Here is a 13,912-nt window from a genome sequence, read left to right on the forward strand (position 1 = left end):
CAGAGCACATGGCTGAAAGTAGGTTGTAGCCACAACTTCCCAGCTGTTCTCTGCAAATTAACATCTAGTATATGGGAATCAACTGCATGGCACACAGGTGAAGGAATGTATGGGGAGGAAGCCAGAGATGGGGTTACAGCCTGGAGGCTGGTAAAAACCAAGGGTTTAGGGAGGACAGAGCAAGCCCATCCCTAGCAGAGTTTCAACCATGTTAGCTAGAACAGTCCACCATAATGTCCTAGTGGTGGGAAGAAGGGCTGCTGTGGCTCAGCTGGGGTTAGCAGTCAAATCCAATGGTCTAGCAGCCTATAAGGAACACAGAGTATGAGGTGATGGGACAAAGGGTAACAAGCCTGCAAAGAACAGAGCTGCAGTCCCTTGTAACCAACACTGGGAAGAGGTGGCTTTTGGCATCAGCACTGTGGAAATCCTCCAGCAGCCCTTCTTATCTTGCCCTAATGCTGCTGTTGCCTGTATGCCAACTCCTGAAGCCTGCTTATGATTACTTTCTAGCTAATCTGCCCCGGCCAGCAGCTGTGACTTGCTCCTAATCCAGCGTGTGGAATCCGCCTCTGCAGCTGTCACTACCCTTGAGTGGACATGCTGGGCCCGTGACCACTGGCTTCCTGTTATTCTCCTAGTTTCCTTTGAAGACCCTGCTTTTGGGTCTCACAGCTAATGAGAAGGCAGTGGCCCACTTTTTTCCTAGAAGTGTTTCCAGCAGAGGGTTTTTCACCTCCAGCACATTCTGAAGGTCAGTCTGAAGGTCACCTGATCACTTAGAAAGGTTGAGGGGCAAGGAGGCTTACACACAGAAACTGCGCTTTGACTCAAACAAGAACAGGAGAAAATAAGAGGTAAAAGCATAAAGATCACAGAAAAATGCAAAACAGAGCATGCAGCTTTGTGGGGCAAGTAATATATCAGATACCTCCAGCCCTGGCAGTACCCAATTGGAATCCCAGCAGGGTCTTTTTAAATTTAGCACATCGGCCCTTCCCAAACATTTTATCCTGCTGGGGAGACTTTCAGGTACAATTCTCTACCCTGAATTAGCTGTTGCAACATTAAAGACACCATCCCACAGTAACAGAACTCCAGGGACCATGGCCAACATCATCACTCCCCTACCCTAGTGGCTCCACCCCACAGGAAGCAGATACATTTCAGTGGTGCTGCAACAATACAGTTTGCCGAGTGCTTTGGAATCCACCTAAGTGAAAGGGATCTGAGAGATTCGAGACAACAGATGGCACCAGTAGGTGTTTTCATGATTCAGGGTCAGAGCATCCTTCTGCTGAGGAAGAACATTTTGTTTACAGGTTGGCTTGAAGGACAGAACTGTTCAATGCCCCTTCTCCACGCTGCTCACAAAATTAGGCTGCTCTACATTAAGAGCTGGACCCACTGCTGAGTGCTGTGAACATTGACTCATTGCAATGTTGGCACAAATTCTCAGTAGCAATTCAATCCCACTGGTTGTAACTACGGTCAGAAATGGGTGGGTGTGAGTGGGTTTGGAGAAAACTGGCTACCAGTTAGAGCAAGGTTTGAGTCAGGGTACCTGGGTTCAATTCATAACTACACCACTAAGACAGCAACGGAAAGCAGCAGCCACAGTGTGAGCCTGGGTGACCCCTGCCAGAGAATTCTGAGCACCACCCAAACAGGGATGTCCGTGGCCTAAGAAAGGTTGGTACCAAGCCAGTTAGGGCCTTACAGATCTCACTCACTCCACATGACCTGCTAAGGAAGGACCTCACTCAGGACACCTCCTTAGATATACTTCCTCGCTAGGCCCAGCCCAGTCGTAGCTCAGTGACTAATGTTAGAGTTATAAAGCATAACTACGAGCCAGGCCTGTTACTGTGTCTGTACCCATCAGACAACTGATCAATCAGATGCAGTTGTCAAAAAGATTAGAGTAGGAGTCCTTTTCCAGGGCCTTCAAAGTAAATTTGAGGTGCTGCATTAAGCTCCATCACATGCTGTGAGGAAGGCATTACCCCATCCTACGGATGAGAAAACTGAGGCACAGAAGGGCTCCCATTTCCAAAAGCAGTCATTTATTGTGGGCATCCAGAGCAAGATCTAATTTTCCAGAGGTAAGCAGACACTTAGCAGCTCTCAGGGTGCAGGGAAACAGAATGGACCCAAATTGTCTAAGGGTAATTATCCCAACTGAACAGATGTTGAACCACTGGCCTGAGTGACCTCAGGGGCAGAAACTGGGAACAGAACCCAGGCCTCCTGGCTCTTAACCCTGTACCTTACCCACAATGGCTAACCTACCGGCCTTCCTGGGAGACAGGGAAAACCCCAGGAGAACGAGCATAAGCAGGCAGCTTTCTGCATCATTCTGGGGATCAGGTGTTGGACAGAATCCTGCACGGGGTGCAGAGCCAAGCCCAAACAGCTGGTGCTACAGTCCAAGGGAACAGGGCACTCAAACCACAGCATTTTAATCATTTTAATCATAAAGGAGTCCTTTTTATACAGTTCTTCTTGAGTGTGGGTGTGGGTGGGGTGAGGGAGGAAAAGGAGAGCCCTTTGCAAGATCCTGACCCTACAGTGATGTAAGCACAAGCTCCCACTAATGAACTCATTGATTTCCTAAGAGGACAGGACTTGCATGTAGCCAGGCAACAGATCTTTTACCCGTGTCCTGCCGGAACTGCATCAGGCTTGAGATATCGATGACGTACGGGGCCAACATGGCATCTGCATGGCCCAAGGGGATGCTACTGTTGGCAGGCCCTGGCCCCAAGCGCTTCCCCTTCTGCTGAGAGGCCTGGAAAGACTGTTCGATGTAGCTGCACACGCTCCCTTGGTATGGCCTCCACTTGCCAAATTCATCCTGCCACTCCCACACTGCCACGGCTCCAGGGCTGGCACCCCCTGGCACAGGAGCGGAGGGTCCCGACGGTGCTGCTGCCATTGTTCAAGGTCTTACGCTAAAAGCGAGAAGAGCCAGGGAGGTTGACCGGACAGCCCTCAAACCATCCTCTCTAACGGCATTTGTCAGGCCTGCAGAGAGAAGCAAAGACAAGATATGCAAAGTTAAGGAGAGCACTCCAGGGCTGGAAGCAAGGGAATGGGAGAAACCCTGTTAAATGGGGGAAGGTCTGAAGTCAGAGGGTCACGGTGCTGAATGATTCGAGAGACTATGACAGTGCCAAAGCTAGTAAAGTTCAGAACCAACACGTAAAATGCAGCTGTGGGTGCTGCTTCAACCCTTTTGCCAACCCTGGTGGTTTTACAACCAAGCCCTTCCTCTCCACAGCCCCCAGACTTCTAAATTACAACAGAAGCTCTCTGGAGCAAACACTCTTGGCACTATATGCCACCAAGCACATTACTGGTGCTTACATAAACAGGTAAACATTCCCAATTTCTGCTTTTCCTTATTTACTTTGCAGTACATTCACAGGCTCAGATCTCAACTCAGAGCCCCCACCAGATCGGCCCTGCAGAGAGGTCTGACACCAGACCAGAACCTATGAGCAAGACCCTGTACACATGTATCACCAAAACCATCCCTGCAGCATAGAGGGGACTCTGTTAATATACAGTGCAATTCACAGAGCAAGTCCTCCAGAATGACACAGGCACTTGGGAGCAAATGCTGGGGTTATGGGAGAGCAGGGCCCACTTAAGTCACAGTACAGTCATCTGCTGTCTGGAAGAGGTTTCCCATGACAGCTGCTTTATTGAGAGGCTTGAGTCTCTCAGCAGCGTCTGTCGGAGGCAGGCAACACAGGGGGAGACATCGCTTTAGGATGGAGGAAGATCCACTGCTGCAGATGACACATCCACCAATCAGGTCTGGCTCGTTATTTCAGACTAATCAGAATTGAAGACCAAGGCCACCTCCTGTCTGCATTCCCCAAAGGAGAGTTGTGCTATATAGGAAAAAAGATAACATCCTTGGTGAAGCCTACATGGGTGACTCATGAACAAGTCCTAGCCCTCTTACCTTGGAATCACTGGTAGCAAATGAAATTCCTTCAGAGCACTGTATGCTAAAAAAGTTCTTGCCCCAGGAATGAGACACGGGTAGCTGGCAATAGCACATCATACATCAGGGCTGGGTATTCTACTGCGTGGGATCACAGATCACATGAACAAACCCCAGAAACAAAACCCAACACCTACCTCTTGCTAATTCTTTTTACACTGGGTTTCGCACAAGCACCTGGCAATGTTGCTCTGATAAGATGACTGTCATTGTTTCCAAGCTAAACTCAAACTGACCTAGCTCAGAGCATGCTTGCAGAGTTTCCCATGCAAGGCTGGTGCACAGCATATGCCCTGCACTCCCCCTAACTAAGGGTTTCTTGCTTTCCACATACTATACCATCAACTGTAAGAACCAGCAGCAAAGCAGCCTGACAGCGGGAGGCTTTGCCTCTGTGATGGAGGCATCGCACCACTTGTTTTTGTTCCTTTTAAAAATATAGTGGCAGAAGGAGGGAAAGAAAGATCAAAGCAGAAATAGATCTACTTACACGTCCTCCTTACCCTGTCATCTCCCTCAAAGCACTAATGCCCATGTGATGTCAGCCTGTTACCTGGTGCACAATAAAATCCTGGCTCACAATTGGCTGAAAATGATCAGGTAGGTACCACTTACTTCTTGGAGGGCTAACAATGCTTTGAGTTTGGGACCCACATTAGCCAATCAGATCAAGCATGCAAATTAGGGCATCCTGACTGGCTGCAGACGAGTTCCGTGTCAATATACTTTCACTGCCCAGGAGATAATGGATCCTATTTCCTGAACTTGGAATCTGACCCTTTAAAAGGAAGGAGGGTCTCAACCTATGCCAAAGTGTGCATCTGGATGAAACTTGAGCCTGCAGCTGTTTGGAAGGATTGTGAAACAATCCATGTGTGTTCCAGGGCCCAGCAAAACACTATGGTAACCTAAAGTTGGAACTGGACACAAGCAATCATGGAACTGAGGACAGTTCTCTTAAAAAAGCAGAAATGTTTAGAAACCTGGAAATTCAAAATTAAGGTCACTCACACCTCCTTAGCTCTGACCCTGGCCTCCAACCTACTTCATGAAAGATGGAAGCAGTTTGCAACAGGGTGTGGTAAGGACCTTAAGAAGTGTGTGGTCTCAATATGCGATATATCCACTGTATTAGCATCAGGCACCAGTGGCAACTAAGAACAATGATGTACATATCAATGAGTTTGCACACTCATCTACAACATGCCACCATGCATCTCCCATGATCTTCTGTACTTGTGTGTCAAGTATTTAATTTTGAAACCAGTCCCGGTGACATCTACAGCCTCAGACACTGCAATTACATAGCAGCACAAACTCTCACAGCATGCCCATTGGCCTGCTACCTTCTGTGACTCACAGTACTTTTAATCAGTGATTCTGAATTAGGATGCTATGATCACCCTCCTCCCCAATCCAGTGCCCTGCGTCTGTCCCAATGGTGCCTACAGCTGCTCCTATGAGGACTGCTGTCTTGTCCCTGCTGCTCTCACCATGCACCAGTTAGATCAGTTGTTCTTAACATTGTTAGCCTCAAGGCAGCCTTCTATATCTTTTCCGGATTTAAATTGTAGCTCAGTGATTCTCAACTGGGGTGCTGCAAAATTCAGAAAAGTTATGGAGGGAGGTCTTGAGGCTAAGAAGACTGAGAATCACAGCCTTCAACTGCAGGAAATGGCTGTGCTACCACAGTGTCAAGCACAGTGAAGTCGTCTCCTTGCCAGCAGATCCTAACACATGTAAAAAAAACCAAATGTTCAAACCTGAAACGTTTACATTTGAGTTTGTTCTTCATGATTTATCCTGCTTGATTGTTAGCTTGGGCTCAGTTCCTGAATTCAGCTCTGCCTGTCCCTTGTGACTTAACTGGGCCTTGTGTGAGGACTAATCCCCATGGATTTAATTGTGAGATTTGGAGAAGTTAAGGAGGAAAATAGTCTTTGCAAGTTTCACCTATGTTTCTGCTCATATTCACCTCTGCCTTCCCAAGCTGGAGCAAAGCATTGCTGGGCTGGAGATCACAAGGCTGTAGGAGAAAACCATTTCTATCTTATGAAAATCTTTCTACTTTATACTTAAAACCTCTCAACTGCAGCTCTAACATCCAGATGACAGAGTCCCTTTAAGTTTCTGCCAGTGCTAATAAAAACTGAATGGCACAGTAGTATGCACCACAAGCGAAAAAGAAAAAGCCACGGGGACCCTTGATCTGGGCTGTGATTGCAGGCTGTCTTTAAATACCAACATAAAGGACAGTCTTACAATATGTGAGCCGTTTGAACATGGTATTCAAACAGGAGGGCACCCAGCAAAGAACGGTCAGGCAATAACACCACATTCAGGAAATGGGAGGTCCACAAACAAGGGGCTACAGATAATCACCATGAAGGGATTACATTTGAATTAAGAGACTGCTTTGGCTATGCTAAGTTAGTGGGCTCTCAGGCATCAAGGATTGGCAGCATAGGTTCGTTATACCACTGTGGGTACCCTGTACCCGCTGCACTTCCAAAATCCCGAAGGGAAGAGCAAGGTCATGAGGTTTAACAAACGCCACTGCAAAGCTAATGCAATTTTAGGTTCATTCTGTTCTGAGCATGCAGAAATCCCAGAGCAATCATCAACCCTTGCTCAGAGCAGGCTAGGGGGAGGAGAGGGTACAGCTGCAGAGCATCCTCGGGCCCCTTTTCTGTTCCTGGGCCCCACAGGCCAAAGCAGACCCTGTCAGATCTCCAATTAAGCAGCACGGTGAAACTTACTAGAGTCACATCAGTTCCAGGCAGCCCCCCTGCATCAGGGCAGGCTATACAACCTCCCTCCATCATCCCTACATCAGCTTTTACTAGAGCCAAAAACTACCTCTTAGAAATACATGTATTCCTGACTCAGGGTTCAGAGCAAGCCAGGGGCTGCCCCAGCCACCTGGTTAGTAATTCATAGATGAGAAAGAAAGACCAATCAAAAACTCGCTCTGGCCTGAGTGTCAGGAGAGCTGGCTTCAAGTTGCTCAGAAAACAAAACAGAAGCACTGAAACAGAGTGAAACATGCATCTACTCTCTAGATCAGTGATTTTCAACCTTTCTAGACTCCACGCACCCATTGATAGCCTGAAGACACCACTCAGAAAATGCCAGCTCTTTGTATTCACACTTTCTTTGACTATAGAGAAATAATTGAGCAATCATTTCTGAGTTCTTTCCGTTGCAAAGAACTACAAAAAAACCCACAATAGGTCAGAATACCCGTGTTTGCCCTGTGAGTCATGTTTGTACACCTACCAGCACTAATACTGTGTGGCACCCTGTGGCACCTTTGAAAGGATCTCAAGGCACCCCACAAGTGCTGTGGTACTCTGTTGAAAATCACTGCTCTAGGTAAAGCCAATTTCAGCCATGACCCTACACAGAAATTCAGAGGCAAAACAAGTTGGGGGTGATGCTGTCATTTGTTCCAGGAAGCATGCAAATGGAAGATGAATTTACCCACTTGTGCATGAACTTAATATTCCTGGCAAGATATAGGAAAAGACTGGGCTAGAAGGAAACCAGCAACTTGCTAAGTCACAAGAATTAACAGAGCCAAAAGATAGAATAGCACCCATCCAGACCCACGAGTGGCATTACGTCAGTGACTACAAGGTAACAAGTCCCAGCACCTAGTGCAACAGAGAAAACAAATGAACAGGTTTCTTTCTGGTTTTTGCAGCCAGATTTCAACATGCTTTAGGATGAGTCAGAAGTCCAACTCCCATAGGCAGCCTGAGCTTTTGTGTCATCCACCTCACATCAAATCTTGTCACCTTCCATTACAACATACGCCAATTTGAAGCCCGCAAGACACAGGGAGATATAAATGAGACATGGCATGCCACAAATGGGGACAGATCACAAGAGATAAACAATACACAGCATTGCTCACATCTGCCGGCATAAATACCATCAAGAAGTTACGATCACCTACAGATCTATCTACAAGGTTCTTTTACAGTGCCAGTCTCAGTCTGACAAGTCAAAAGGAGTTTAAGGAAGTCATGCAGATCTATGTGAACGCTAACGGAAGAATTAACAACTGCCAAGTAAAAGCAGGGGAAGGTCTCACCCAGCCTCATATGAGAGATTAGAGAACCACAAATTCCATTTCGGGACCTTGCAATCACTGTACTTGCCTGCAGATTATGAAGTGAAGATTGCAAGTGGATTTGAGATCAGCAGAATGATTTTCCGGCATTAAAGACTTCCTACCATCAGCAGTTTATAAACTACAGGAGCTTTAATCAAGATAAGGGACCCCCTGGACAGAGCCCTTTAGGAAAACAGCTGTCAGTTATGATTTAGAGAGATGACAGATAAAGAACGGTCTGTTTCTACAGATGGAGAAATTGAAGCACGGAGCAGTAATGTGACCTGCCTATGATCTCAAAGACGACAATAGCAGAGCCAAAAATTGAACTCAGTAATTCAGTCTGAAGTTTGTACTTTAACAAACAGGCCTTTTCCCACCACTTTCCACTTTAACCCCAATGGAAGTAAGTGTGATGAATATTTTCTTAAGGTGTTGCTCAAATACAAAGTTAGGGAAGACTGCAGTAAAAACTCCCAGCAGAAGGGACTGTTTGTTCAAAAGCAAACAGCAGGAACCTAAAAGCAAACCAGACCGTAAGCAAAACTGAAACTGCTCAGACAAAGGTCATCAGTGTAAACTACTAAAAAAAATGGATTGTCAATTCAAGCAGTTTAGGAGACCCAATAGCTCTTAGCCACAGCAGGAAGGAAATCCAATTAAAAAATTTCCAGTGCCCCATTAAAGAATCCTAATCAAGGAACCATAATACCTTGAAGGCAGGCACCGCACTTAAGTGTCAAGGTACACAATTACCTAGGGAGACTGGCCCAAAGTTCAGATACCAACCTGGGAACTTGGGCTCAAGTCCCTGCTTAGCGCTGGGTGACCCTAAATAAGTCACTTCATCTCTCTGCCTCAGCTTCCCACCAGTAAAATGGGGGTAAGAGCACTGCTCTACCTCATGAGATTAGGGAGTGATTGTATACTATGACAAGAATACGCAAACTTACTGCCAATTCCTAGAGAAGCAGCTCAGACTCCAACCCCTGCAACCAGACCCACAAATAGGCAGATCCATTCTGGGTCCAGATGCAGGTTCAGAGCCAGGGATCAGCTCCTGCTGACCATACCAGAAGCAGTGTTTATCGCCATGAACAGTCCCCTTGTGGCCTACAAGACAACTCTCAGAGCGTGACTGCACTGAACAGGTTCGCTGCTTTGGTGGCTGGGGATGTGAAAACATCACACCACTAACGAACAAGTTTCACCGACATTTCTTGCAATCCAGACCAGGGCCTTGGTAACCAGTGTTCACAGGCTCCGATCCTGAAGACGCGAGAGAGAAATTCCTTAAAGCTGAGACAAAGGACACACTTTTCAGGAGCCTCCAGGTCACCAGGGAGCCAGAGTCTGGGTTTTCCAGGAGCACGAGTCTCACCGCAACTCGGGGGATTTGGACCGCGAGAAGCCCGCGTTGCTCCCGAGAGCAGATCCGGGTGCCACTGGCTCAGACCCCCGCGGGCAGCTCCCACGGGCCCAGCTGCTCCGACCCGCCGAGAGCGCTGGAGCCGGTGAGGATGCAGTAAAACTCCCCGCTCATGTCGGGGCCTCAATCCCCATCCACAGGGAGACGGACGGCCACGAGTGACACCGGCTCCGGGGCCTAGTGCGGCCGCCGCGGAGGGGCACGGGCACGGCTTGGGGGCGACCGCGGCCCCGGGCTCCCGCGGGAAGGGGCGGGGAGGGGCTCCCAGAAAGCAGCAGGGACCTCTACGGTCCCACACCCACCCGCTCCCCTCCCGGCCCGGCCCGGGACCCAGGCTCACCGTGGCGGCGCGTCTCCTCGGGCTGCTGCGAGCGCGACTGGGCAACGACTTCCCGGCGCAGCCCGACGAGGCCCAGTACGCATGCGCCCCGCGCGAGGCATGCTGGGGGCTGTAGTCCCGGTGGGCGGGGCCGTGTGCTACGGGGGGGCGGGGCGGGCAGGGGGGTGGGGAGGCTCGTGCTGTTTCTTCACGTGGCAGCGTGGCTCTCAGCACCGGGGCCTTCGCCTCTTGCTTCTCCTGCAGCAATTTCTTTGCACTTCCCATCTCGTGGGCTCACTCTCTGGTTTCAGAGTATTTATCATCATCTCTTCTCTTTCTTTGTCTGCCCCTTTTAATGGAGAGAGAGTTGCTGTCTGTGCAGCTGCATTTCGAGAGGCAGCTCTGATAAAAGCTGCTTTGCCCAGTGACATCGCAGTGGATTAGATTGTGGGATCAAGACATAACGATGGGAACAACCCGTTACAGGGATAACTAGCAAGGCTGAGGAAGGTGATTGAAGAGGGACATTTTAGGATCTGAGACTTCTAGCAGGGAAACACAGACATTCTTGTAAAGAAAACAGTGTTTATGCATTGGTTTTCCATAACTTGGTGCCTCAAAGAAGATTCATTGAGGCAGGTTAATCCTGAATTCATGTTCTGTTTTCTGCGGTGCTCTCGGTTCTTGAACCCTCAGACATCAAACAAGCCTAAGAAGTCTGAACCAGAATCAGATAGCCTTTGAAACCAGTGTCTGATGAACACTAATCATCCCAGTTGTGGCTGTGAGTGATAAAGGCAGGATTGCAGAAGTGGCACAAAGGAAGAGAATCACCTGCAGTATTAAAGATCCTTTCTGTTCTCGGCCTTAAAGATGAGCACTGAAGAAAGCGATTTATTTCTCCAAAAAGATTTGAAAAGCCTTACAGCGAAGGGGCTCAGTTCTCTCCCCTGCCAAATTCAGGGTCAGGCTCGATCACGTATTTTTCAAGAACAATTCTGCGTTGGTGGAGACAGCCGGGTTAAAACAACCTCACTTCTTCCCACTTCTGAGACATTGGCAATTTTTATTCTGAGTCTTTTGTTGAAAGCTTTTTATTGTACAGAACAGGAGAATTGATTTTTTTTCTTTAGCTCTAATTCTCTTTGGTGCTTTAGCATTGCTTTGCATTCTCTGTTCTTCCCTTGGATGCAGTAAGGGTCAGGACTTGAGCTCAGTGATGGGCCAGCCGTGAGGGGTGGAGATTATCAGTGTTTTATGGATTCACCAAACTAGCAAAGAAGTTTCCAAAACAATTAGAGAAGCTTGCAAAGCTGCTGGAGCTCTGAACTTTGGGTCAGTCCTCGTGGAAGAAACATGAATGTGAAACCACGACCTTGTTCCTCAGCAAAATACCATCTCGAGGCAGCATTACAATAGACCTGTGCTTTATCTGCTGGGCCATGTTCCCTCTCTCTCAGGTCGGGGGGTATGTTCACAGAGCTGAATCATCTCTCAGATGCCTGGCTGGTGTGTCTTGCTTATGTTTCCAGGATTAAACCAACTGTCAGATTTGGGGTCAGGAAGGAGTTTTCCCTCGGTCAGATTGCAAGGATACTTGTAAGATTTTTTGCCTTCCTGTATGGCAGTAATTCTCAACCAGTGTGCCACAGCACCCTGGGGTGCCTTGAGAGCCTTTCAGGAGTGCTTTCAGGCTGTCACATGATATTAGTAGTTAGGTGTGCAAACATGATTCACAAGATAAACCCAGACATTTGAAATAAGAATGAATCTGTTGTGTTAAAAACACTGAATTGTTGTGGGCTTTCTGAATCCTCTGCAAGAGAATTGCTCTATTGTTTGCTGACTACAGAAAAATGAGTGAAAACTAAGAGCCAGCATTTTCTGAGGGGTGCCTTGAGCCTAAAAAGGTTGAGAATTGCTCTGGACCATGGGGTATGGTCCAGTCCCTAGGATCGTATTGTTGCCCCTAGGATTCCTTTTACCAGAGACCCCCAAGGATTGACCCAGCCCCTCATCCAAATTGGTATCAAGTGAATTTAAACAGCAATCCCTAGGATTTATTACAGGTTTCCTCCCCATAATATAACCTGGCAAGTGGTTCCTTTAGACATTACAGTAGCAACCCAGGGTACATGGGATGTTAGTTCTGGATTCCTTATTGTTCAAACAAGAAGTCCAAGGTTGCTCCTGTCTCCCTAAGGTGGCAACGCAAAACACACGTGTTGCTTTGTTTGTCTCTCACTTTTCTCATCCCAAATTGTCCAATCCCCTGGCTCTGTGCCAAGCATTCTTTATATGGTGCACCAATCCCCTGGCACTGTGCCAGGCACATTCCCTATAGGGAAACTGCTGTCCTTTGCTCTTCTAGTGCCCAGTCGCACCATTCACATCTCCCAGTGCCACAGAAGGTGCTCTGTTCAATTTTGTTGCTTAGTTCCAGGAAGGCCTGAACTACGGCTAAAAAGCCTCAGCCTAACTCAGTTTGCCTGCTACTTTATGAGCTATTTTACTTCACAGATTCCCTTAGGCATCAGTGGTGCCCTTGGGTCCCTCTTGCATGTTAGGTGCTTTGTGTGAAGGGCTGGAGCAGGTGTTCCTGTGGAGTCAGGGGTGTGTGCTCCTCGGGCCTGAACTAGATCACTCAGGATGGGTCTAGTCCTGTGTTCTTATTTCAGAATAATCAGGGAATGTATGTATCAGCCATCCCCAGAGTGCGTGTGGTGGTGCTGGATGTAAATTCCTTCCACGGAGCATACTGTGCTGGCTCCTTGCCCTTCTGGAATGAAGACAGGGCTTCCTTTGTTCTCAGAGAAGCACCGGACATACTTGCATCCTAGGCACCATTAAGATAGTACTTGGGGTCTGGCAGCTGACAAGATCCCTTGGTCAGGCTGTTTGAAACCCATACAAAGTACAGGCAAAAGCAGCACTTACCTGCTCCTAGGTCTCAGTGTTCTGGACATGTAATCATTTCTGTAATAGGCGATTCATGATCAGGTGGGACCAAGAGGTTGTGATCTTCAGTAGGGCTCTCTGCAGTCTTTCTTGGTATTGATCAGCAGTATCTCTGAGCAGGATTTCTCCTGTGCTCATTTACACCAGTATCAACCAAAATTGTCTCCACTGAACTTGATTATACCTTGATGGTAGAGTTCTGCATGGGCCAGTGCAGTCCACTTTCCTCAGTTATCCTGCCAGACAGATGGCTGTGTTTATGCTTGGCCACCCTGCAAGACATATCTGCTTGTCTAGGCCTTTTATCAGTAGGTTCTGCATGGTCCTCCCTAACAGCTAAATTTCCCCCACCTAAATTCAGGGCTGCAGAGTAGATATGGAGAATATACACTTTATATATGCTCTTTATACATATACTCTTTATATATTATAATATGAGGGCTGGGAGGACAGGGAAGATGATGCTGTTCTCAAATCTAACCCTCACAATGTTCAGGCAGATACTTTCATGATGGATGCCTCATACACGGCTATTCAAATCATAAAACAGCAGATCTCAGTCATGAAGCTTGTCTTAATATTCACCAAATCGTTTCAGAACTTGCAGAACACTGAATACAAGTTCTTGACTGAATTCTTACCTGTTTTGATTGGTCCATTGATAGGTTACAACTCACATGACCTCATCCATCGCAAAGGCCTTCCACTGGACCTTGCCCACCTATCAATTAGAGATTCTGGGGTCATCTTGTTTCCATGCCTGATATCTTGTGCTAGTTTTATTTTAGCACTTTCATTTATTTTACAATCAATTAGGGCTGTGCAAAGCTTTGGGTGGTGATTCGATTCAGAGGAGATTCAGCCCAATTCAGTGGCCGAATCTCCAAATCTGAATTGAATCAAGGGACCAATTTAAAGGTCTGAATTGACTAAAAGCTCTCCGAATCTTCAGAAAAGATTTGGAGAGCTTTGATGATTTGGGCAGTCCTCAGTGGCTGCAACAGGGAGCTGCAGCTGACTCTGAGCTGGTACTAGGGACCAGGGAGGAGGGCTGGGGAAGGGGACCAT

The 13,912-nt window shown here is 47.6% G+C and overlaps 1 protein-coding gene across 9 annotated transcripts in view; it reads right to left on the minus strand.

Annotated features, from left to right (window-relative positions):
- DTX2 (deltex E3 ubiquitin ligase 2) overlaps positions 1-9,987 on the minus strand; it is an 85,422-nt gene extending 75,435 nt beyond the window's left edge. For all 9 annotated transcript variants that reach the window (XM_019511487.1, XM_019511486.1, XM_019511485.1 and 6 more), the window contains exons 1-2: positions 9,908-9,987; positions 2,659-3,027 (exon numbers count right to left, since the gene is read on the minus strand). In XM_019511487.1, coding sequence (XP_019367032.1) covers positions 2,659-2,938 — 280 coding nt within the window. In that variant the 5' untranslated portion in view covers positions 2,939-3,027; positions 9,908-9,987. The remainder of the gene's footprint in view (positions 1-2,658; positions 3,028-9,907) is intronic.
- Between the last annotated feature and the right edge of the window lie 3,925 nt (positions 9,988-13,912).

Source organism: Gavialis gangeticus, unplaced genomic scaffold, assembly GCF_001723915.1.
Source record: "Gavialis gangeticus isolate Ggan-Ray unplaced genomic scaffold, GavGan_comp1, whole genome shotgun sequence".
NCBI classification, from domain to species: Eukaryota; Metazoa; Chordata; order Crocodylia; family Gavialidae; genus Gavialis; species Gavialis gangeticus.